The sequence below is a fragment of the Cydia splendana genome, chromosome 12 (assembly GCF_910591565.1).
Source record: "Cydia splendana chromosome 12, ilCydSple1.2, whole genome shotgun sequence".
Lineage (NCBI taxonomy): Eukaryota > Metazoa > Arthropoda > Insecta > Lepidoptera > Tortricidae > Cydia > Cydia splendana.
Window position 1 is genome coordinate 518,555 of NC_085971.1, and position 22,691 is coordinate 541,245.

General features: G+C 37.7%; 2 protein-coding genes across 2 annotated transcripts; one reads left to right on the top strand and one right to left on the bottom strand.

Annotated features, from left to right (window-relative positions):
* Positions 1 to 311: 311 nt before the first annotated feature.
* Positions 312 to 20,287, bottom strand: LOC134795291 (proline-, glutamic acid- and leucine-rich protein 1-like). The gene is made up of 13 exons (XM_063767095.1): positions 20,181 to 20,287; positions 19,940 to 20,087; positions 19,739 to 19,859; positions 11,252 to 11,395; positions 10,533 to 10,675; positions 9,610 to 9,762; positions 8,663 to 8,758; positions 6,637 to 6,790; positions 6,207 to 6,322; positions 4,508 to 4,607; positions 3,907 to 4,086; positions 3,112 to 3,284; positions 312 to 1,724 (listed from the first exon to the last, which is right to left on the bottom strand). Exons 1-13 carry the CDS (start codon positions 20,182 to 20,184, stop codon positions 1,031 to 1,033), a joined length of 2,226 nt encoding a protein of 741 aa, XP_063623165.1. The 5' UTR covers positions 20,185 to 20,287; the 3' UTR covers positions 312 to 1,030.
* A 214-nt stretch (positions 20,288 to 20,501) lies between these two features.
* LOC134795320 (phosducin-like protein) lies at positions 20,502 to 22,537 on the top strand. Its single transcript, XM_063767140.1, has one exon. The coding sequence runs from the start codon at positions 20,719 to 20,721 to the stop codon at positions 21,517 to 21,519; it is 801 nt and encodes a 266-aa protein (XP_063623210.1). The 5' UTR covers positions 20,502 to 20,718; the 3' UTR covers positions 21,520 to 22,537.
* The last annotated feature ends 154 nt before the right edge of the window (positions 22,538 to 22,691 follow it).

Sequence of the window (22,691 nt, forward strand, 5' to 3'; positions counted from 1 at the left end):
TTATGTTTTTCTCGTATTAGTCTTATTACATATAAATTTGTGATGAATCTAGAGCACAAACAAGGTGTATCATACTATCTCTTTCATCCGTAGTATTTTCTGTCTTCATTATTCAGTAGGTTTCTTTTCGTCTTGCCTTGCCTTGCCTTGCCTATTTGAGAGTGACAGATTGTAATGGGTTGAGATACCAAAGTAAAAACGGAATTTTATATATCAGTTTAATAATTCAGCTTTACAAGCTCTTAAGCTTAACCTTGGCGGACTACAGTTCATCTTATTGGCACCAGTTTATACAAATAATAAAATTAAAGGCCTCCTCCCATGGACGCATTTCATAAAGCTACAAGTTACAAATATAAAGTGGCAACATCGGCATTGTTGGTCAAGCGCGTATCACACGCCATTTTATGCGGTGACGGTGCGGGGTATACAGGGTGGAAAGATAAGTCGGGCCCTGGAGGGAAACTGCCTTAAATCCTTAAGCTGGCTCATTTTACTTAAAGGAGACATTCCTTTATTTTTAAAAAGAAACAAAACTGCATTCAAAGATTTTCTAAAACTCGCTTGCCTCGCCCGGGACTTAAACCGACTAAAATATCCAAAAAATAAAAACTAGCAATTTTATTCTACTAGTTGATACAGTTAATGTTAATGATAATATTTCTCCAAGAAACATTAGGTCTTACACTCGTCTGTCGTACAAAATATCCATAAAAACTAATATTTAGTACTCAAGATGTTTTTAGATTAGCCAAATTGAAGAAACAAAGAAAAATACTTTGAATGCAGTTTTGTTTCTTTTTAAAAATAAAGGAATGTCTCCTTTAAGTAAAATGAGCCAGCTTAAGGATTTAAGGTAGTTTCCCTCCAGGGCCCGACTTATCTTTCCACTCTGTATAGCGATGTCCCGCTCGCACACCGGAGCAGCTTGCGGATCCGCATTCGTTGTGAAGACTCACCATACACTTGTAAACTTGTTGCTTTTTATAGTATATTGTCAAACAAAATTCTATACTTAATAGCAAAGAAATCAAGCTTGCGTAATATTATCATCAATGACTTCGTCAACAAAATCAGCCAGCATATCTTCCACCGACACCCCCTCATTAGACACCGCCATTTTAACCGTCACACTTCCTTCTACTTCTTGTTTCTCAGGCGATTTTACCGGCGACTTTACTCCATTGACCTTAGGTTCTTTATCAATATGATCTTCTTCAGGTGTAACTGCGACCTGTCCACATGTAATATGAACATCATCTGTATCGTTAGTATCAGGCAAATTCTCATCTTCTAGATTCTCAAGCACTGCCACAGACTTTCCTGTGTTAGGGTAACCATAGCCAACTTCATTTGATTTCCCGGACAGACTGTCTCCGTCTACTGTGTCTATTGGCATTTGTGTTGTCGCTTCGTGAATGTTACTATACTTCGGTGTATCAACTTTTTCATATTCTGTTGACGTCTCAGGTTTGTCTAAGTCTTCGGTCGATATCTCATGGACATCCGCATGTACAACTACACTTTCTTCAGGTTGATGGATTTTGGGTTGATGGGTTTCCATGGGTACTTCTTCGATATCTTCGGAGTCCGAGTCACAGATTTGTATGGAGTGCTCGGAGGAGCTGCTGAGGCTGATTTTGTCGTCGTCAATGCGGGGCTTCTTGTTGGCGGGCTCTTCCGGTTCCGGTGCGTCTTGTATTTCACAGGTTTCTGGTGGTACTCTGTAAATACAAATAATAAATGTGAAAATGTTCATTATTACTTAGTGGAATTTTTTACATTGAGATATGTTTTAACTGGGTGTGTAATGTTTAATATAATTATAAAAAAACTATCATACATTTGTTATAACGCCATTTGATATATTATTATATGTTATAATGTAATTTTTATTATAAGTTTCCTTTATTATATTGTGATTTCATCTAAACTGTCATTGATATAATGCCTAGTGTAATATAATTTACAAATAGTATATAGACATGTTTTATAATGACATTTGTTATATTATATTTTCGTATAACGTAATACTTCATACAATTTTATCAAGTATAAATACATATATTGTATAACATTTTTTGTCATATTTAATTTACTGATAACGTAAACTTTAACATACTTTGTATAACTAGTACGCAGCCCTACTGCTTTTGCTAGCTATTTTATTCTAGTGAGGTCGCAGTTCTAACGTAACCTAACCAATTTTTTGACGGTTTTCGTTCTACGGGGGCCGCAGTTCAAACCTAACCTAAACCACTTTTTTGCCAGAGTATATTATTCTACGGAGGGTCAAAGTTCTAACCTAACCCTCCTTTTGTTAGGTGGTATTCGTTTGTGCGGAGTCACAATTCCAACCTAACCTAACCCATTTATGTCATGCAACTATTATGCCACATAAATAATTATGTGTAGTCACTTGTTATAACAAATAATATGCTTTAGAGTATGTAATAATTATGACAATGTATATTAGACGAAATGTAAAAATACTTTATGACCATTATACCAATAATAACATTATGTATACCGTTAATTAGGTATTACGGTAGTATGCCATTTATTACGTTATTCAAAATAACGATATATCAAACTATAATATATGAAAAGTAATTATAACAAATGTAATGCACCCGTTTTAACTTTTCTGTGGTAAGTATTTATTTCTTTCGAAATGCTGTAAATCATTCAGTTGGGAATACACAATTTAGAAGGAGAATACTATTGAATTTATTATGTAATAGGTAAAGCATACTCTGCAAGTGAAAAAGCTGGCTTTCAAACCCAAGGTCATGGGTTTGAACCTCGGCTCGTACCAATGAGCTTCTTGCAACTTATGTATTTGATATTTAGGATCCCTTTTGGATGAAGCAAAGCATCGTGAGGCAACCGGGCTAATCCCAATAAGGCCTAGTTTCCCCTCTGGGTTGCAAGGTTAGATGGCAATGGCAGCCACTATCGTAAAAACTGGGGCCTGCGACAATTAATAAGATAAGGATAAGGTAGCTTTGTACCACTAATTTGGCTAAGCGGAACCCAGGCTACATTAGGATTCAACCGGAATAACGCCAAGATAAAGAGGAAATATAACCAAGTAACGTATGAACTAACTTATCAGCTCCCAGCAGGGACTCAAGCGCCTCCCTATTCCTCCTGGACATCCTTCTCTTCTCTTCTACGTCGTTCTTCTCAGTCTGCGTGTCGGCGGCGAAGCTGAGCGACGGCGGCGAGCAGTGTAGATGCAGCCTAATGTCTAGGAGGGCATGGGTGCAGAACTTTGAGATCTGAGGGAAAAAGGTGCAAAAATGTGTTATTTGAAAATAAAAAGTTCTATTCTTTAATTTACGCTTATTACATCAATGCATTTCGGTTTCAAGTTTTACGATGTTTTATCTTACTTTCTACGATATTTTCTTAATTTTATACAGAAATTATTCTTTTACTTTATGTAAGTATTAATACTACGATGACACTGTACGAAAATAGTTATTTGTACAACAAGAGATCAAAGTTTGATATTTCTTCGAGTGCTTATTTTGAGTCCCGTGCAAGCGAAAGATTCTATAATCTTGAGCGTAGTAAGGGATTCAAAAGCGCACGAGATGTAAATAACTTTGATCTCGTGTAGTACACAAAATTTTTCACCCTAAGCAGTGAGAACATACCTAGAGGGACAGAGATAATAGAACCCAAGTATATCGAACTTGTATTAGACCCCGCATGTTGAAATGACATTTGACTATAAAGGTCACTTGAATGTCATTTTGTCTCACTCAGTGAGCAAAATCGCATTTTGCTCACTGAGTGAGACAAAATGACTCAGTGAGCAAAATCGCATTTTGCTCAGTTTTTAAGAAGCAAAGTACCCTTGTTCGAGCTGCTGAGGTGAAAAAAATATCCCTTTACCTCTCTACACTGGCTATTGATGGAGGTACTGTACAGCTGCAGGCAGTACTGTGTCGGGGGAGGGACCCCCGGCGGGGCGCTCCTTCTAGAAGCTTCTAGAGCACGGAGCAGCGACAGACCACGGGAGCTGCTGCAGGCGGCCAGGTGGAAGCACTCGCGGACTAGGAGTTCGTGGAACACCTACAAAAATAAATAAAACAATAAGTTTTGGCCCTTAATTGTTTGTATTTACATGCCTCTGGGCTAATTTGCAAAGGGCAAATCAAATCTCAAGGGTTTTGACCAGTCAGCAGTCGGTGGAAGATTTACATTTGCACTTTTCACCCAACGTCGCAATATCGCGTCTTGTTATTTCATATAAAATGTATGAAAAATCTAAATCACATTTTAGACCATGAAAGTGAGTTTAGTAAAATAAATTTTGTTTATTTATCAGTAATTTTATTGAAGTGCTAGAGTAGAAAATAAATTTTAGGCACCATTTTTTTTACCCACATGGACTGGATGCTTACCTTCAGGTTTGAAACAAATCTTCAAACTAAAATATTAACATCTTGCCCGCTTAACTGTATGGAATCTATAAATATAATTAAAAAAAAACCTTGTGAGTGGCCGGCTTGAGGAATATCCCGCAGACCGTCAGGAACGTCTCCGTACACTCCAGCGCCGCTATAGCTGTTTGCTCGTTCGACTCCGCACACCTTCAAAAGTATATGTTTGATGGGTGCTTTTGCCAGTAGCAAAAGGCGGAAAATTTAAAAAAAAATTGGCGGTTTACATCCCATAGAAAATTTTAATTTCGCCAGAGTATAATTGGGCAGATAAAATGAACAGTCAATAATAAAATGGCAATTGAAGTACTATATTAAAATGATTACAAAAGAAAAAATCGCAATATTTTTTAATTACGTAGAGTTTCGTATCTTTGCCTGCGCTACCTATTTTCGCCTAGTTTGACATAAGTTGCTATTAACAAAATGTTTCTAATGTAAGCCTTACATAAAACTGCTAAATACAAAGTATTTTTTACGGGTGTCAACATTCTTCGAACAATCTGCGGCTAACTTCACACAGTTGATCTTTAGTGAGGTTTTTTTCGTGACACCGACCACACGTTTTTTTGAACCAGTGTTTTAACTTCAGTTTTAAACGGTGATACGGACCCGGTAATGATAGACTTTTTACATGATTATATCCTATAACAATTTCTTTTTCCTGTGAAACTATTATTTAATGGCTAGCCTACGTTTAGAAGTCACAATTGGATAAAACATTGGTGAGGGTACTTTGCGTCCATCTTGTTGCCAAATTTCGCCTACCCCTAGGGTTGACAAATTTTTTGTACCACATTCATTGGGGATGACATTACTTGTTTCCAAATTTAAATATTTTCTTATGTTTGGTTATTTTAGTTTACGCTATATGCAAATGTTTATTTCTACTCTTACCGTTGTTGAGTAGGTACCAAATAGGTATTTTTATGTCTCATTTTGTGTAAATAAGGTTGATTTGGTGTCAATTACGATAATAACAACAATTTTGCAACAATTATACAATTTTGTTAAAACAAATTTTTTTTACTTATAAACCATTACTCCCCTTTATTTGGCATGTTGGTTAATTTTTGGCAGCCCTAGCTTAATTATAGAAAATGTATGAAAACAACTTCAGACTGTTACCAAACTTCGCCTACTACCCCGTTTTTTTAAAATATGCCTAGTCTGGTGTAGTTAAGGTTCATAGTATATTAGCACATTCCAAGGAGATACGACTTAACATGTGTAAATCACAGAAAAGTAAGTATTAGCGGCAAGGCATGCCATAGGCGAAGATTGGGAAAAATACCCAAACATCGCCTAATGCCTTTGGGGCCATTTATTACCAACTTAACCAATTAAATTCTAAGTTTTAGTGGTGTATAGTGATAGTTGGGAGTACTAAAAACATTTTTTCGTCTTAACGGATTAAAATGCTTTCAAATTTGAGAGATTTTTTGGGAAAAGTGTCAAAATCCAGGCGAAGATACGAAACTCTACGGTACCAAAACCGTTGACCGCCATAGGTGACAAAGGTTGCAGTTTAATATGAGCCTTCGTGCATTCAAATAAGCTTTACATTTACGCAAGCAAAATGTAAAATTTAAAAACATTAATAAAGTATGTACGGGTAGGTATGTACCCGTCAAAGTCAGCCCGCGTAGTTTGAACTTTATGAAGCGTGACTCATGCTTGTTTGTTAAAAAGGACCGTAATGCTTTTAAAATAAAGTTGTAATTAGTAGAGCGAGACGGGTTCACTTACGTCGTAGTTCTGTTGTTTGCACCAGGCGCGTAGTTTGCGATGGAGCTCTGTTGTAACATGACTCGTGCTTGTTTCTTCTTCTGCTTCTTAGACAGGTTGCGCGGTGGATTGTTCATCTAAATACAATTTATAACATTTGTAATGACATTGAAGATAATCAACAAGTTTTGTTAGTTTTTTGCTAAATACATAGAAGATTTCATAAGTGACATACCTAAACTAAGCGTTTTTATGTGTCAAGTGGCGAAGCTGTTGTACACTGTGTAAGATTGTGCAGCCGTTAGTTTACAATCTAAGTTATAAGTTCGGTTAGCTTAGTTTGTGAACTTCCTACCGTCAGTTTATAATTTAGGTAATTAGCGAGGTTGTAAACTGACGAGTGTTTACATACAATTTACGGCGACATGTATATTACATAAATAAGACTCACTGTAAGTTGCACGGTGTGCGTCTGCGGAGTGACGTCACTGGCTATGTGCGCGACCAGCTCGTCGTGCCAGCCGCGGGCGCGCACCGGCGCGCGGTGACAGCGCAGGCAGCTCAGCCAGCTGGATAGGCTGTTGTAAGCTGCGATACGAACACCGCTGAAAACAATTTTATCGTTAAAACTTTGATAAGTATGGAACAGACAATCTGTGACAAACAGGACATCTGTAGTGTGAATAAAAGCAAAGTAATTTTTTTTATGTCGCACAGGTTAAGTTTTTATACAGAGTTGGTGTACCGATCTCATCACATAAATTAATATGTGACGTTCCACGGGAAAAGGTACCTTATGAGGGTTTCTAGTTTCGGAGATATTAAATGTTTTGTAAAGAGGTGAAAAAATGCTCATTTTTTTTTATTGTGTGATCTGAAACCTTAATGCGTAACGTTTGTTTACCTGTTTTTATTTTTGTTATAAGTTAGTTATAAGCCTAGTAATGTCGTCTCAGAGTTTAGTAGAAAAGGTACCTTATGGAAAAAAGATTGAAAATTCCCAAAAAAACTAGTCAATACGGGAAAAGAAGTTTGGTAGAGAACTGTATTAGCATTCTGCAAAACTAATTTGATAATTTCAGTTCTGGTTGGAGCGCCTCGCAAATATTATAACCGTACATAGACCGACATCACAAATCCAAGTAGACTGTTATTATACCAAAGTTACTCTCGTCAAGTCTTTCTTAACTAGAATAATCTTCATTTGGTTTGGTCGCATGCAGTAAATCAGCCATTGGTTTGCTGAAAAATGCCAATACCCGACGCATTACCTTATGGAATATCTGAGGTCATTGAACCTCAATGCCGCTTATCTTCAATAGCAACCGAAATATATTATTGATAAGAAATAGACGATTTATACCATCTTAACCCCAAAATATTATTAGTTTATCCTAACTGTTCCATCATCATCATGCCTCATCATGTAACTTGACCACAAGGTACCTTTTCATTACATACAAATGATTGGTCTTTTTTAAGATTATTATGACGAAGAACTAATTAAATTGGGGGCAGTTTAATGTAAATTAATATTTTCTATTCATAAAAGATAAACTATAATATGATTGATATTTTGTAGTGATGTATTATTAGATTTATTTCCATAAGGTACCTTTTCGTAAATGTATGGAGCAAATACTGTTATTGTTATGTAAGTTTAAAGTGGCATAAGGGGTTAAATATAGTATTTAGTTGGGGTTTTAGGATTTATTTCATTTGAATGACAGAATTTCTTTCATATGTGCTCAGAAAAATTGATTGTGTGTCACATTAAAAGTAAAAATATTCAATTTTGTGATTTTATATGAAAAAGTCAGAAAATACATTTTCACCTCTAAATCGGTATTGTTTTTTGCTTAAACTGTCTGTCAGTGTCGTTTTCTAATAGATAAAATTTAAATCTTGAGAGCTCATTGCAATCAATCGTGAAAATGAAATAAAACTTTATTTTCAAGAGATTGGTTAGTATACACATAAATCAGTCGATATCAAAAGTTTCTATTTGCATTACAGAACAAGTCGCAATATTTTTTTAATCTCAGATATATAAGGTATTATTATTTGTAGTCAACTATGTAACTTACTTCAGGAACATAGTTTTTTAGGCGGCTAAACTTAAAACTTCTCTATCGTAAAGTTGCTCATTTCACAACATTATTTTCAAAAAATCATATCTCTGTAACTACGCAACCTAGAAGGTTGATCTTTTGTGTTATCGATAGCTTATTTATTGTAGATTACTGGGGTATGCATAACTCCATACCCGCCATAAGGTACCTTTGACCGTGGGACGTCACATATATTGACAAATAAGTAAACTCTGCCACTTAGACTATTAAATATTGCGTCGAAATCGAAGACACCTTATAGGTAACTTAAGGTTAAGTTATAAATAAAAATTCACATGAATATATAATTCTAAATCAAATAATAATATAATTCTAAATAAAATATATTCTATTCTATTCTAATACCTGGTTTCTTCATTTATATTTTCTGAGCTCCACCGCAGCGTCTGCATCACGCATTTGAAGACTAGAGGCGAAAACGGTATCAGATTTGATCCCAAGCTGTAACAAAAATAAATCTTGGCGTTTTAAAATGGTTCAAAAGCTAGAGATCGGATAAGTAAATGCCATTTAGTTTTGTCCTTTCCTTTGGGAGCGTAAAAGGGAAAAAATTAGGGCCAGTGGTAGCGAGTAATCGAGCCACTCTTACCCTTCACTTGTCTTAATAGGGAGTATTACTGCAATGTTCTGCCGCCAGAGTGCAGCACTAATTTGTTTATTAAGCCATAGAGTAACTTATACATCCCACCAAAAACATAAATGTAATAAAAAAGGAGAGCCAAGTTCAATACAAAAATTATGCTTGGCTGTGTGGTTCGCCGCAAAAAGAATGGAGATCTAAATGAGTGCCAAGTTCTATGCAAAATCCAAATATGTATTTATAGGAACAAAATAACATTATAAACAAGTATTAAACTCTATTTCTTTGCTTTATTGGATACCTATAACAATTGCTGTTATTAAAAAATATGTGAGATCTTAAAGTAGGTTAGATTTGACTTGGCCAGTTTTCATTACATCAGTCATTTTATAAAGTTATTCAACATATATATATATATATTGTAATTCTGATAAAAACTTACCGCATACTAGGCCTTAAACAGTTTATTGACAAGTTTTCACTATGACATTGATGCATCAAGACGGTTTGTTTACAGGTGGCCTACCGCGAACCGCGAATATCGAAGAAATATCTGCCTCTCTATCGATCGAGTAGGCAAGAGTGATAGAGAGGTAGAAACCGAACTTTTGACTGTCGTGTGTCACGGTAGGCTATGTGATTGGCCTAGTGACGCCCTCTACTCAGAGTTGTGCGTAATATTCCCTATTCACTTTGTTTTGCACATACGTACCAAGCCACGAGAGCGTCCAGCGTTCTTAGCGCCTGTTTCTTGACGGTGCTCACTAACTCCACACTCTGTGCGTCCGCGCTCGCTCCCAACGCGCGTATTACGGCGTCTAGAATGATCTGTGGCCGCACGGGCTTGCCCACTGGGTATATTTCACTGAAAATAAGTTATTATTTTATCTACTTTTTATTTATAAATAATGCTAGTAGCATAACACTATTTGTGATATGCGTGCGTCTGATATAATATAAGTATGTACTTCTTTTCTAAAATGTTGAGGATTTAAATTTAATGTGATGAAAAATCAGCTTGTCTAGCTGCTCCGCAACAGAAACCAATACACCCATTTCCATTTTTCTTTTCCATACACTTTATGTAAGTAATATTGTATAAAATATTGAATATTTATTTTCACCACACCAGCTCGGAAAGGCTTACTTTGCACTTCAAAAACTGATAGCAAAGTTGCATTTTATTCACATGTGAGGCAAAGTAATCAAATGCAAATTTTGAGTTGTTTTCTTATGTTTGCTGGTAGAATTGACTTTTAAATGATGATTTTGGATGATAAATATTTAAAAACATTCATTTGGATTTGATTTGGTTTGATTTTGTTTGATATTTTACATTAAATATTTGCTTCGGGTTGGTGTGGTGAAAAATGTTGTGTTTCACTCGGAGGCAAATTTTGTTTAACCTTCGTGCTTTGAAACCCTCGCAACGCTCAAGATTCCATTTTCGAACCACTCGCTACGCTCGTGGTTCAACTTTGGGATCTTTCGCTTGCTCGGGTATCAATATTAGCACGAGCGGTTAAACAACAACTTTGCCCCCTTGTAAAACAAATTACTATTAACTGTCCTCATGAATACCTATGACATAAATTGTTTAGCTACATCATTTTCTAATAATAAATATCGACTTACACGAGCATAGCTTGGATGAAGACTAACACATTGTTCAGCCGTGAGCGCAGTATGTGTTCCCTGTTCAGTATGCGCTCCTGCCCGGACACTATGGAAAGCTCACTCAAGGTGGACAGTAATATTGAATCTGATGCTGTTTTGTTCTGTAACAGATATTGTTTTGGTTATCTCAAAAAGGTTGCTTCCTAAAGGTGGTTTCAGCTTAGCATTTTTTTCTGCGCATGTAGTCGTTTTGGCGTTACGAGCTTACACACGCGTTATATTTCACTACATTTGGCCTATCCACTAGCGGCCCACCATAATTTGGCAATCGAATTTGAATCAATGGTATTAGAAAATAGAGTTGAACTTGTTTTGTTTTATAATCGAATGAAACAAAACAAAAGCAACTCTGTTTCATTTTATAAATATTCAAATTTCATTGCAGGTAATTTGTACTAGTATTAGGACATTGAACTCCAAGAGGCTACACGCGCTTCCAAAAACAAGCTTATAGGCGCGTATTAAACGCTAGTCTGGATCTGGAACCGCCCTTAAAATTAAGACCAAGAAAATGTTGAAAAGATAAATTGTGTGTCGAAACAGCAGGACCAGGATCATTAGATAGCTTTATAATTGTTTGAAAATAAGGTGTGACTCTTAAAATATACCTATAGCTTGAGAAACCATATACTTAATATCATAATTTACTTATAGATTAAAAAAACTAGTAGAAGTACCTCTTGTTCTCCATTGCTTCTATAAATATTTGCTGCATTAGGAAACATTTCAGAGAGCAGAGAGTGCACAGCATTGCAGAGACTGCTCATGAGGTCCCTCCAGCAGACTTTTGGTGTGGCTCCTTTTTCTTGCCCTGGCCGCACCTGTCCACAATAATCATTATTTTAATTTTATTGCTGAACCCTTCAGATAGTATTCCATCGCCCACACTGTTAACTGTACATCGGTTGACCATACGCCTTTTATAAAAAGGTCCACCAATGTACAGTTACGAGTGTTGCTATTTGTACATTATTTTTGAGTTGTTGGTATGTCAACTTTCTTTTAATTAATTAAATTTCAATTGACTTTCACCCAATCAACCATTTCTCAGCATAGGTTAACATTTCTATTGAAATGACTTTTTATTACTGTTTTGTCACATTCATGATAGTCAATAACTCAACACAATCTATAAGCTCTTTTTGTATCTCAGATACTGAAAAACTGTTTGTTTGGCCAATCTAGATGTTTTTGAACCAATTTTGTACTAAGATGACAGCTTGGTTGGAGAAATTAAGGATATCGAAATAAGGTTACTCATACTCATATATTTTATTGCGTTTCATTTTGGTAATATTTTTCAAATGAAAGCTCTATGAAACTTCTTTTAACTTGTGTAAGTTAATTTAAAATTTAAATAGAACCGTTTTTCCCCCGAAGGGTAAAAAACGGATATTTAGGTTCCTGCCGAAGCTTGAACCACATTATGAGATAACACCCTTGTAACTCAGCCCTAATCAAGCGAATTCATCAACTAGTAGCGCCATCTATCGCGCTACCCAAGTAGTAATGTCACCCGGTTGCCAGCGCGCGGCTGCTTTCTCTTCAGTACCACATAAGCCGGCAAGGCCCTTAGGTGTGGTTCAAGCTTCGGCAGGAACCTAAATATCCGTTTTTTACCCTTCGGGGGAAAAACGGTTCTATTTAGGTGTCCGTGCCTTCGCTTGAACCACATTATGAGACGTGTTTAAACCTCTGCCGGCGCTGGCCCGGGCGTACTGTGACTGATAATATTTAAATTTATGCAAAAATCACTTAATAAGAATATGGGTTTGAAATTTATTCCGTATTGATATACTAAAGGATTGTTTACGTCAAACCTTAACTAGATTTTCCTTATTTGTAATTACCGATAGACGAGACAATTGTTAGCACTGACTGGCAACATAAGTTATCCATTGCGACTATAAAACTACTTAACTTTTTATATAAAACAAAACTGTGTGACTATTAGTTGAAAGACTGTCCCTAAAAACATAATTAAAGACATAAGTAGGTACTTGTAGGTCGTACAAATTTAAGTGTAACCATTATCTGAAGTAGTAGCTCTGATGCGTGTAACGTGAACCTCATCGAGTGAGTTTTACATTAAACCCGTCCAAATTACCTGATTCTTTCCTTACAATAGCCCACTAGGTGATAAAAAGGTTTTGTTGTATGATGTCATGATATTACTACTACTTATCTACTGCTTAACACAAATAAAGCACTGTCGGCTAGATATGAGCGCCGATAGGCATTAAGCCGGCGGCGGCGCGCCGGTCAAAATCGGTCGGCGGCGGCGGCGAATCGGCGGCGTGGCCTTGAAACTCCTTTGATTAATGAAAAAATAATTCAAACCAAAATTTTACCGAAAAAACATGTTTTTGCTGTAAGAAAGTTATAAAATAAGTGCATTTTTAGGGTTCCGTACCAAAAGGGTAAAACGGGACCCTATTACTAAGACTTCGCTGTCCGTCCGTCCGTCCGTCCGTCCGTCCGTCCGTCCGTCCGTCCGTCCGTCTGTCACCAGGCTGTATCTCACGAACCGTGATAGCTAGACAGTTGAAATTTTCACAGATGATGTATTTCTGTTGCCGCTATAACAACAAATACTAAAAACAGAATAAAATAAAGATTTAAATGGGGCTCCCATACAACAAACGTGATTTTTGACCAAAGTTAAGCAACGTCGGGAGTGGTCAGTACTTGGATGGGTGACCGTTTTTTTTTTTGCTTTTTTTTTGTTTTTTTTTATATGGTACGGAACCCTTCGTGCGCGAGTCCGACTCGCACTTGCCCGATTTTTCAATTTCAAGGATAGTTTATTGAATAAAGGTTCGAAAATAGTATTATATGTATAGTATAAACAGCATCGCGCGGTATCAGAGCCGGTCTTATAATCTTGGTGAGGCCCTAGCCGGGGTAGGCCCTTTTGTGCTAAGTAAAAAGTAGCGGATTGACTGTATCATCAGGAATGCCGATAGGCCGATAAAGACCGAGGCCATTGTGTTAAAAACTTGGAGATGCAGGCGCATCCGTGCGAGGCCAAAGGCCGTGCTGCAGCGGAGCTAAGATCGGACAAAAACCAATGACTAAGCATTTTAAAAGCGAGGCCGAAAGTTGAGCTCCAAACAGAGCCGAAAACTTGGAGGTTCAGATAGCGGCATACTTCTATGCGAGCGACCAAAGATTGAGCTGCGATCTCTCGCAGCTCAATCTTTCAATGCTCTCGCAAAGCTTGAAATTTGAACAATGGCCAAGTTTAAATGAGACCCGTTTGTTTCCGACGCCCTTTCGTGCGAACCCAACGGCCGGACGTGAAAACGCTTAATACCTATCTGATTTACCCCTTTTTACACCTTTTAAAAACGTTCAACCATGCTTGCAATGGTTAATTTCACGGTAAATGTCGGATGAGCTAACCAGCTGGCAAAATTTGTAATTTCGTTGTCCTAAAACTAGTAGCGCGGTTACTAGACAGAAAAGTTTGAATTTATCTTCGATATTTTTGAATTATATGGGCCTAAAATACCTTTTGAATGTCTATAAGCTATTCGGAGTGGCGCCGTTAATGATCTAAACTAGTTAAAATGTATATTATCTGATTCTCAAAGTAGTAGTATCTAACAAGGTCACGCCGATGCCACGCCGATAGCGCAGCGTCGGCGGCGGCGGCGCGAAAATTTCGTCGGCGGCGGCGGCGCGCCGGCGCGGCGCTCATATCTACTGTCGGCCCATTCACTGTTTAAAATTTTTGTAACTAATTGGAAAAGCTTGGGTCCTCTCTGATTTATCGTATTTTCCAACAATTTAATGTAAATTGGTAAGTTGCATCATAGGCCAGATGTAATGTAATATGACTTTTAATGTGGACAAATAACCAAAGGTTTGTATAGGTATCCACTACAATACGATATTGACATTATTTAGATATTAATATATAGTTATTGACTAGGTATAGCAGGTTTATTTGTTAATGGGCTATCATTACATAAGGACAACATATTCCGTAAATGTGTTAAAAATTATAAACATGATGTTCTTATTTGTGGAAGCAATCGAGATTTATTTCGAATCAAGTACTCTTCTGCCTGAAAGTAGCGTCAGAAAGTGAAGAAGAAAATACAACACTTCATGATTTAATGTATGCGTTACTATTGTTACTAACAAGTAACAACTCTCAACAACCTAGCAGTAGTATCAACTGAGGCGATAATACATCCTTCCTTACTGATTAGTTTTAGGTGAGGGTTGCTTTAAAAACAACCATATTAATAGTAAGCCATGAATAGATATTAATTCTTATATGAAATGGTAGGCTCCTACCTATTTTAAGTGTCAATTATGCTGCTAAATTTATTACTCCCCACAGATAACTGAAAACTTGCCAATTAGGCTGGTGCCGGGTCAACCAAGCTTATATTATATGCTTGTCACTTGTCAGTCATGCAAGCGAATGTAACGAATGAACAGAATCACTGACACGAAGGTTACAATCGTATGGAGGCGATGATTATGAATTTAAAGTGATGCTGACAACTCCAGTTGTTGTGTGGCATCTCACCATGATGTTGTGCGTAGACTGAAGATCCGTCTACCAAGTAGGATATTTTAGAAGATTTTTTAATCTTTGAATAATTCCAATGCCTTCACCGATAATTTTTAGGCTAATTATAATAAAGGCTTGTAATTGTAGGTTGTTTAATGTTCACTCTTTCCGGTGGCAAACTGATTCCCAAACTGAAGATTTTATGGTTCGCGCGCTGGTAATGGATTGTGCTTTATTGTTAGACTTAGCACGATTTGTGAGTATTTAATGCTTTCGTATACATACGATCTTCTAATAAGAGTGTAAAACCTCTTGACTGACGATGAAATAATCTTTGAGTAAGAGTAGTGGAGGTGGACTTATCTACTTTAAATTGTAGTGCAACCTTTTCAAACCAATTGCGGAACTTTCGTAACACCCAGATAAATTAAAACATTATTATTATTTGTATATTGGTCTGAACCAGTAAGTTCTTGGCATTATACCATTGCAGTGGCACAAAACCACGGGTGTCTCATGATGTCATCTAATCTCAAGTGCTGCCAGCACCGGCGCGCGCGGGTGATGCTGTGGCACAATTCCTGTCGAACCTTAACACGTGTAGACGCGTTCATTACCAAATATTAATTTGATTATTTAATTTGTAATTTGAAGCCCCAATCCGCATTAGGCCAGCGTGGGGACTATAGCCCAAGCCCTCTCGCGAGTGAGAAGAGGCCTGTGCCCAGTAGTGGGACGTATATAGGCTGAATTATTATTATTATTAATTTGTAGGTACTTTTGATTAGAAATTTAGCAATACAAGGACGTTGTATGTTGTTTATTGGCTTTCGTGCAATCAAGTTGTGTATCATTTGATGATCTTGAGGGAACCCTAGGGTTAATTAGGCATCATGATGCCCACAAATAAACAATTAATTGATGATCTAGGCCTTTCTGCGACATATTATATTCATGTCACTACCTTGACGTAACCATAGAATAAATAATAGTATGTACTATTACGACAGATTATGACCGCAAGGTGGCGCAAGCGCGAGCACGCGTCCGTTCCATAGCGGTGCGCGGTAACTATTAGTGCTAGATACCAAAATTGGTGTGGGCCGCATGTACTTGTAGCGACGCGACGAAATCGCGGAGTGAGCTACGCCTGACGTAACGTTGATATATGTCTACTGACATCTCATATTTACTGTATTTAATGATATAAGCATATTATCATGAATATATAAATATATGAATTGTAGTTGTCTTCACAACTAATGCTGTAATTCGATTAGCAGCGCATCTGCCCTATAACCAAGACACGATGATTTTGTAGGGTACTACACCTGGAACTCTAATTGATTGCATTGACGATGACGTTTCCAATTACATGCCCTACGAGACCTGTTACAACAGTATTCTGTAAACCCTGGACTACTACCTTTCAGCTAAGCTTATTGTACTTAGATCCGGCAATGACAGCAGAACTAGTGTTGATTTTCAGAGTAAATTGCAGGCTCTATTTAACCGGCGAACATATTTGTAGTCATGAGTCACTACTGGGATCATATTTCACTTAGATCTTGCATTTTTTCCTGAACCACCGTATGTTGTTGTTCTTTTATAAAATCACGTGAGTACTTCCTTATCTGCAAAGGAAACCTCTCATCTGGAAATCGAAAGAAGCATATTTCTGATCCGTGTTCTTTCAGAATCCGGTATCTGCTATCGGTGACTGCCTGCAAATATTTTCTACATATTACGCATGTGTGTAAGTTTACGTACGTTGTACGTTTGTATGTACGTTGGCTTGCCCCGCAGTCCACATGGTTTCAAAGTTTCTGAAGTGACTTCATTTTAATTTGTATATTTGGAGAAATTAAACAATCATCGTTTAGATGTAAAGCCGTGGACCGTGGCTATTGGTTCGACACCTTAGTTCTCTTAGGCGGCTTCACCTCTAATTCAATTCGCGATTTTTCGAAACAGAATCAGTAACTCCACTCTAACTAAACTACCGAAAAATCTTTTCATAAATTCTTTATTTATTTACATAACTTGAAGGGGCGCTTTATCTTCTACATAGGCATAACATTTACCACTAAAGAAACCGATGTTTCACCTATTGAACAATCATGAGTAACTATGCGGATTACCATACTAATTTAATATTTTACTAGTTGGTCCTTTTAGACATTCTGTGAAAGCACCTCCTACAAATACCGTCTGTTTCCGATAGCTATATTACCAGTAAGAGTTCATTTCCTTTGAAATTGAACTATGTAACGTTTATGGTCAACGTTTTATGATGTATGATTGTTATACCAACGGCAGGTCGATTGACAACCCACTGCTTAGATAATCTTCCGAAGTGGAGCTTGTTACTTGAATTTTGAACCTAATTTCACAAGTTTCTACCTGACTGATGTGAATAGAGCACTAATTACATTATAAATGCCTTTGTCAGTTCGGTCTATTGGACGGAATGCGATGGAAGGTACTTGCTGTTTTCTACGTGTTACTCTTAGTTTAGTGGTCTCTGTTTCACAGCTACATAGTAGACGATTTAAAGTAAGTAAAAGATTTCTCTTTGTAACAGGCCGCAATTTTTTAGCTAATGGTCAATATTTAGAGAGTATACAGGAGATGCTTCAGTATTCCCAAAGATACTATCAACCTGACTAGTCATTCATCATTCAAAAGAGGGATTTAGTGCGATGATTTTTCACTAATATATATGAGTATCATAAACTCTATTCCTTTTCAGGCTTAGAGCCGCAATAAAGAGATATCTCTTGTTAGCCTATGACAGAGCCGTAAATGAATTGGTATAAACAAGTATAAACTTGTATTGGTATTCCTATTCAGAAGAGAGAGTTTTAGTTTTCTTTCCTTCTTTAAGGCTAACGTCAATTTTCTTGCCTCCCCCTCTCTCTTTTTGGTATAGGATCTAGTTGGGCAAAGTATAACACAAGGTTTCTCACTTCGTACTTTTCCCTTTTCACAGTTTCTTAACTGCTATTTTTCATGGCCGGTTAGTCATACAGTTTATGATCCTCAGAATGTATATTTTTGGTTTGTTTGGTATCTCACGAGAATTGTTTGTTATCGACCCAGACCAACATTTGTACACGACCAAGACGGAAACCTTCCTTTTTCCTGGCAGGTTGAGACAATTACTGTAACTGCATTTCGTTATCAATTTCGCGCCAAACCCTCTAATAGAAATTCTGCTGCTCGTCGGTTTAAAAGGTGACACACCATTTGGTCGGCTACATTGATGATGACGCCACTAACTAAGTCGTGCATTGTTCATGACCATGCAGATCTTAAATGCGAGGCCCACCGTGCAGACATCGAACGATAAAGCGACCAATAAGACGTCCGCTACCGTATTAATGGTAGACCATGAGACAACGGTTTTTGTATAACAAGACAACGTCATTTCAATGGACGATTCATAGGACGATGCGATATCGTCTCATAGGACGACGCATTAATGTCTCACGATACGACAAAATGTAGTCTTATGGAACAATGCAATGTAGTCCTATGGGACGCGATATCCTCTCACGGGACGATACCACAGGATGGCGCAATGTCTTCTCACATGAGGACGTAACTCATCGCGATGCCTGTCGTATCACAGGATGACGCCTTATCGTTTTACAGGACGACGCCTGATGTCCCACAGGACGATGTCACGGGACTACGCTATGTCGTCTCACGCAACGACGCTTGTCGTCCAACGGGACGACGCCGTGTGCCATTTATACCCGTAGGTATTCTATTTATGGTGATGGCTAGAGCTCACTTAGTCTCATCGCTGGGCCACGGGCACTGAGCGGAATGTCGCAAGGTCTTTTAACGAGACGATGCTCGTCGTCTTACAAGACGCTGCCATGTCGTCTGTCAGGACAATACCATTGTCAGGACGATACCACAGGACGACGCCATGTCGTGTCACGGGACGACGCCTTGTCCTCTCACGGGACGACGCCTCGTCGTCTCACGGGTCGATGCCATGTCGTCTCATGGGACGACGCCATGTCATTTCCCGGGACGACGCTTGTCGTCTGACGGGACGACGCCATGTCGTCTCACGGGACGACGCCATGTCGTCTCACGGGACGACGCCATGTCGTCTCACGGGACGACGCCATGTCGTCCCACGGGACGACGCCATGTCGTCTCACGGGACGACGCCATGTCGTCTCACGGGACGACGCCATGTCGTCTCACGGGACGACGCTTGTTGTCCCACAGGACGAGGCCATGAGGTGTAAGTACCCGTGTACTTTTTGTGACGGTGCCTGTAGGAAGGTCACTGCGTCTCGTCGCTGGGCCATGGGCACCGAGCGGAATGTCACGAAGTCGGAGGTTTTCAAAATATTTTTACGATTTAAATTTCTTGATCTTTTTAAACTTGCTTTGTAAACGTGTTGCTCGGCTGAGTTACAAAAGCGTACTGAAGAGAAAGCAGCCGTGCGCTGGCAACCGGGTGACATTACTACTTGGGTAGCGCGATAGTGGCGCTACTAGTTGATGAATTCGCTTGATTAGGGCTGAGTTACAAGGGTGTTATCTCATAATGTGGTTCAAGCGAAGGCACGGACACCTAAATAATGTTTTTTTAATAAAGTCATACCTGTTGTAATACATGAGCACACTTAGCAGCTTCTATTACAGTGTTGTAATTGCTTGAGTCCAAAAAATGGACTATGTACTTTTCTATATTTGCCCGTTGCGAACCACATAGCTTTGGAAACCTGAAAATAAAGTACATTATAGTTGTTTAAAAGTTTTTAAGACGTAAAACGTGGAGCTAAGAATAAAGTCAATACTGTACCGGTTTATAACGCTTTCTAGTGCTCGTAGCCATCGCACGCAGTCGCCTTCTTTATGTTTTGCTAAATTAGGGAAAAACGAGGATAAGGCTTCCTTGGCTGCATCCGCATCGTGAGGATCTAAGTCCCGAACTTTGTTTAAAATTTGACCTGTAAAGAACAGCAAATTAATTCAAGTTTATTAATCAACACACCTTAAAATTAACTTTCCTTAGTAGTCATCGTAGAAACAGTGGTACTTACTCATTTCTATTTATTCTTCTTCGTTTTATTACAACTTAATCTTCATCGAAAACAAGGTAAACACATTTTATTTTGCTTATTTTGAGGTTAAATGTCATTTGTCAATCTGCAACTGCCAATTTTTAAACATATTTAAGCTACGTTTATAAGCACTATAGTATGGTATATGTGTTATAAACTAGTCGTTTACATAGAGTCTCAAATAGGCTAGTACAGTTTTGATTTATTTGAGCCCCTAATTAAAACGTTGTCTTGTTTTAATTTAATTGAATTAATGAGAAAAGAGTGGGGAGAAAGAGCGTTGCGTTGATTGATGCGTTGAAAACGGAAAAAAAACCAAACGCTGGCTGTGAAAAATTACAAATACAAACAGTTTAGCGCGTGCTTTGTGTAGTGGCTGTTGAATTGAACAATTCATTTTCCTTTTACTCATTGCCCGTTATAATCTTGTTGTTTTCCTCGTCACGTCCAGTCAGTATTAATAAAATTGGTGTGAGAGTTTTGTTGTGTTAAACTTGCGTTGTAATTAAATTTCACCATGGCTACTTTGGACGATAAAATATTGGGTGAGAAGCTGCACAATTACTGCAGTAGCAGCGAAGATGAAGGCTCTGATGATGAGGACAGCAGGAGCGGTGATGAGGAAGGTAATCCTCCTAAAGCGGAAGCGCCCGAGCCGCCACCCATCAACAGTTGGTCGGGGTCCGCGAGCAACACGGGCCCTAAAGGTGTCCTGGAGGATTGGAGGCGCTTCAAACAGCTAGAAGCTGAAAATCGGAAAGAACTCGAAAAAGAACGTATCGCTTTGGCTAAGAAACTAACTTTAACTGTGAAGCCAGAACGCGAAGAGAAGAAGGACAAAGAACTTGAGGTTCTCGAGGATGAGCTGAATGAATTATTGGACGAAGATTTTCTGCTAAAGTATCAAAAGCAACGGATGCAGGAACTTATGGCTCAAATGAAGAAAACACCTAAATTTGGTAAGGTCATCACTCTTAAGACTCAAGATGAATTTCTGAACTCTATTGACAAGGAGGACCCTAAAGTGGCAGTTATCATTCACATCTACAACAACAGTTCAATCGCTTGCAGAACTATGGATGGGTGCCTTAACATTTTGGCTGCAGATTACCCGGAGATCAAGTTCTGTCGCATTTCTGTGGACATCACAGGGCTAAGTCGACATTTCCGCATTGATGGTGTTCCGGCATTGCTGGTGTACAAAGGCGGCCAAATTATTGGTAATTTTGTCCAACTGGTCACAGAGTTGGGTAATGATTTCTTTGCCACTGATGTGGAGCGCTTTCTTATAGAATATGGAATGCTTCCAGAGAAGTAAATAAATTATAAAGTATAGTTTTCATTTACAGTGTGATGTCTTAGATTTATTGGAGTGAAACCTCCTTGCTATGTATTTATGAAGATAGAAACTCTTCATTTCACTCCCAGTGGACCAGCCGTTAATTAATTCATTTTTTGTCACTTGATGCTTGATATGTGTCGGCCAACTATGCCTTGTGAATTTATAGAGAAATTAATTAAGAACTGCATAGATTTAGACATGCTATACATACCTAGTATGATAAGGCTGTCACTGTTTTTACAAACTTTTTTACCCTTGCATGTCTAGTTTTCTATCTGTAATAAAATATTAAATTTAACCCACTTCTCACTATTATTTACAATGTTATGGTACCATGAAGTTCTTGTGAAGCATAGGTGGTGGGTGTAGGAACTCTAATGTTAATCTCAACCTCATTGTGTTTAAATACTCTTGATGAGAAGTAAAACACCAAAATGTAATAGGCCACAATAGGTGGTAATATCTTTCTAATAAAATGCCAATGGGTCTATGTGTCAACTATTTAACAATAGCTTGTAGTTGTTATAATTTCAGGCATGGAAATTCCCACTGAGTATTGTACTCTATTTCTATAATAGTTAAGACTAAGATAGTGTTTAATGTTACTAACTTATTATGTCATCAAACATCCATGAGTGTACTTACATTGTATTATGCATTTGTTTACATAATTCTGTCAGTTTCCTGTTTTATAACCATAATCATGTTCTAAAGGCATTGTTATGAATGTTATGATATTGGGCCTTAATAATATTTTCCATGTACTTTATTTTTGGATACAATTGCATTTATTTTAAATACACTTTGGTGCTCTTTCATTAAAGTGCTTGAAGCATGTACATTTACCTCTATAAATGTTGTTTAGCAATTAAAGTCAGATTTAGGCCCTTGTGTTCATATTGTAATGCAATAAATGAATTTATGCTAATATAAATGTAATTAATGGTAATTATATTTTATAGGTATATAAGTAATACATAGAGTTTAATTACAAGTATTTCTTTTCTTTATAGTTAACAACCTTGTTTTGTCCATGGGTCACTAAACTAGGCTAAAAAAAATTAAAAACGAATTCAGATTATGCTTAAATATATTTTATAGGGATCATAGGAAAATACTAAGTATAATGTTGGTATAATTCAAAATAA

Excerpts from the sequence above, each read along its gene's own strand:
- LOC134795291 (XM_063767095.1), bottom strand. Across the intron at positions 11,396-19,738 it reads GTGCTCATGTATTACAACAG|GTGCGGCCAGGGCAAGAAAA; the intron begins GTATGACTTTAT and ends TATTGTGGACAG. Across the intron at positions 4,087-4,507 it reads TCAAGCCGGCCACTCACAAG|GTGTTCCACGAACTCCTAGT; the intron begins GTTTTTTTTTAA and ends TTATTTTTGTAG.
- LOC134795320 (XM_063767140.1), top strand. The coding sequence starts at position 20,719 with ATGGCTACTTTGGACGATAAAATATTGGGTGAGAAGCTGCACAATTAC.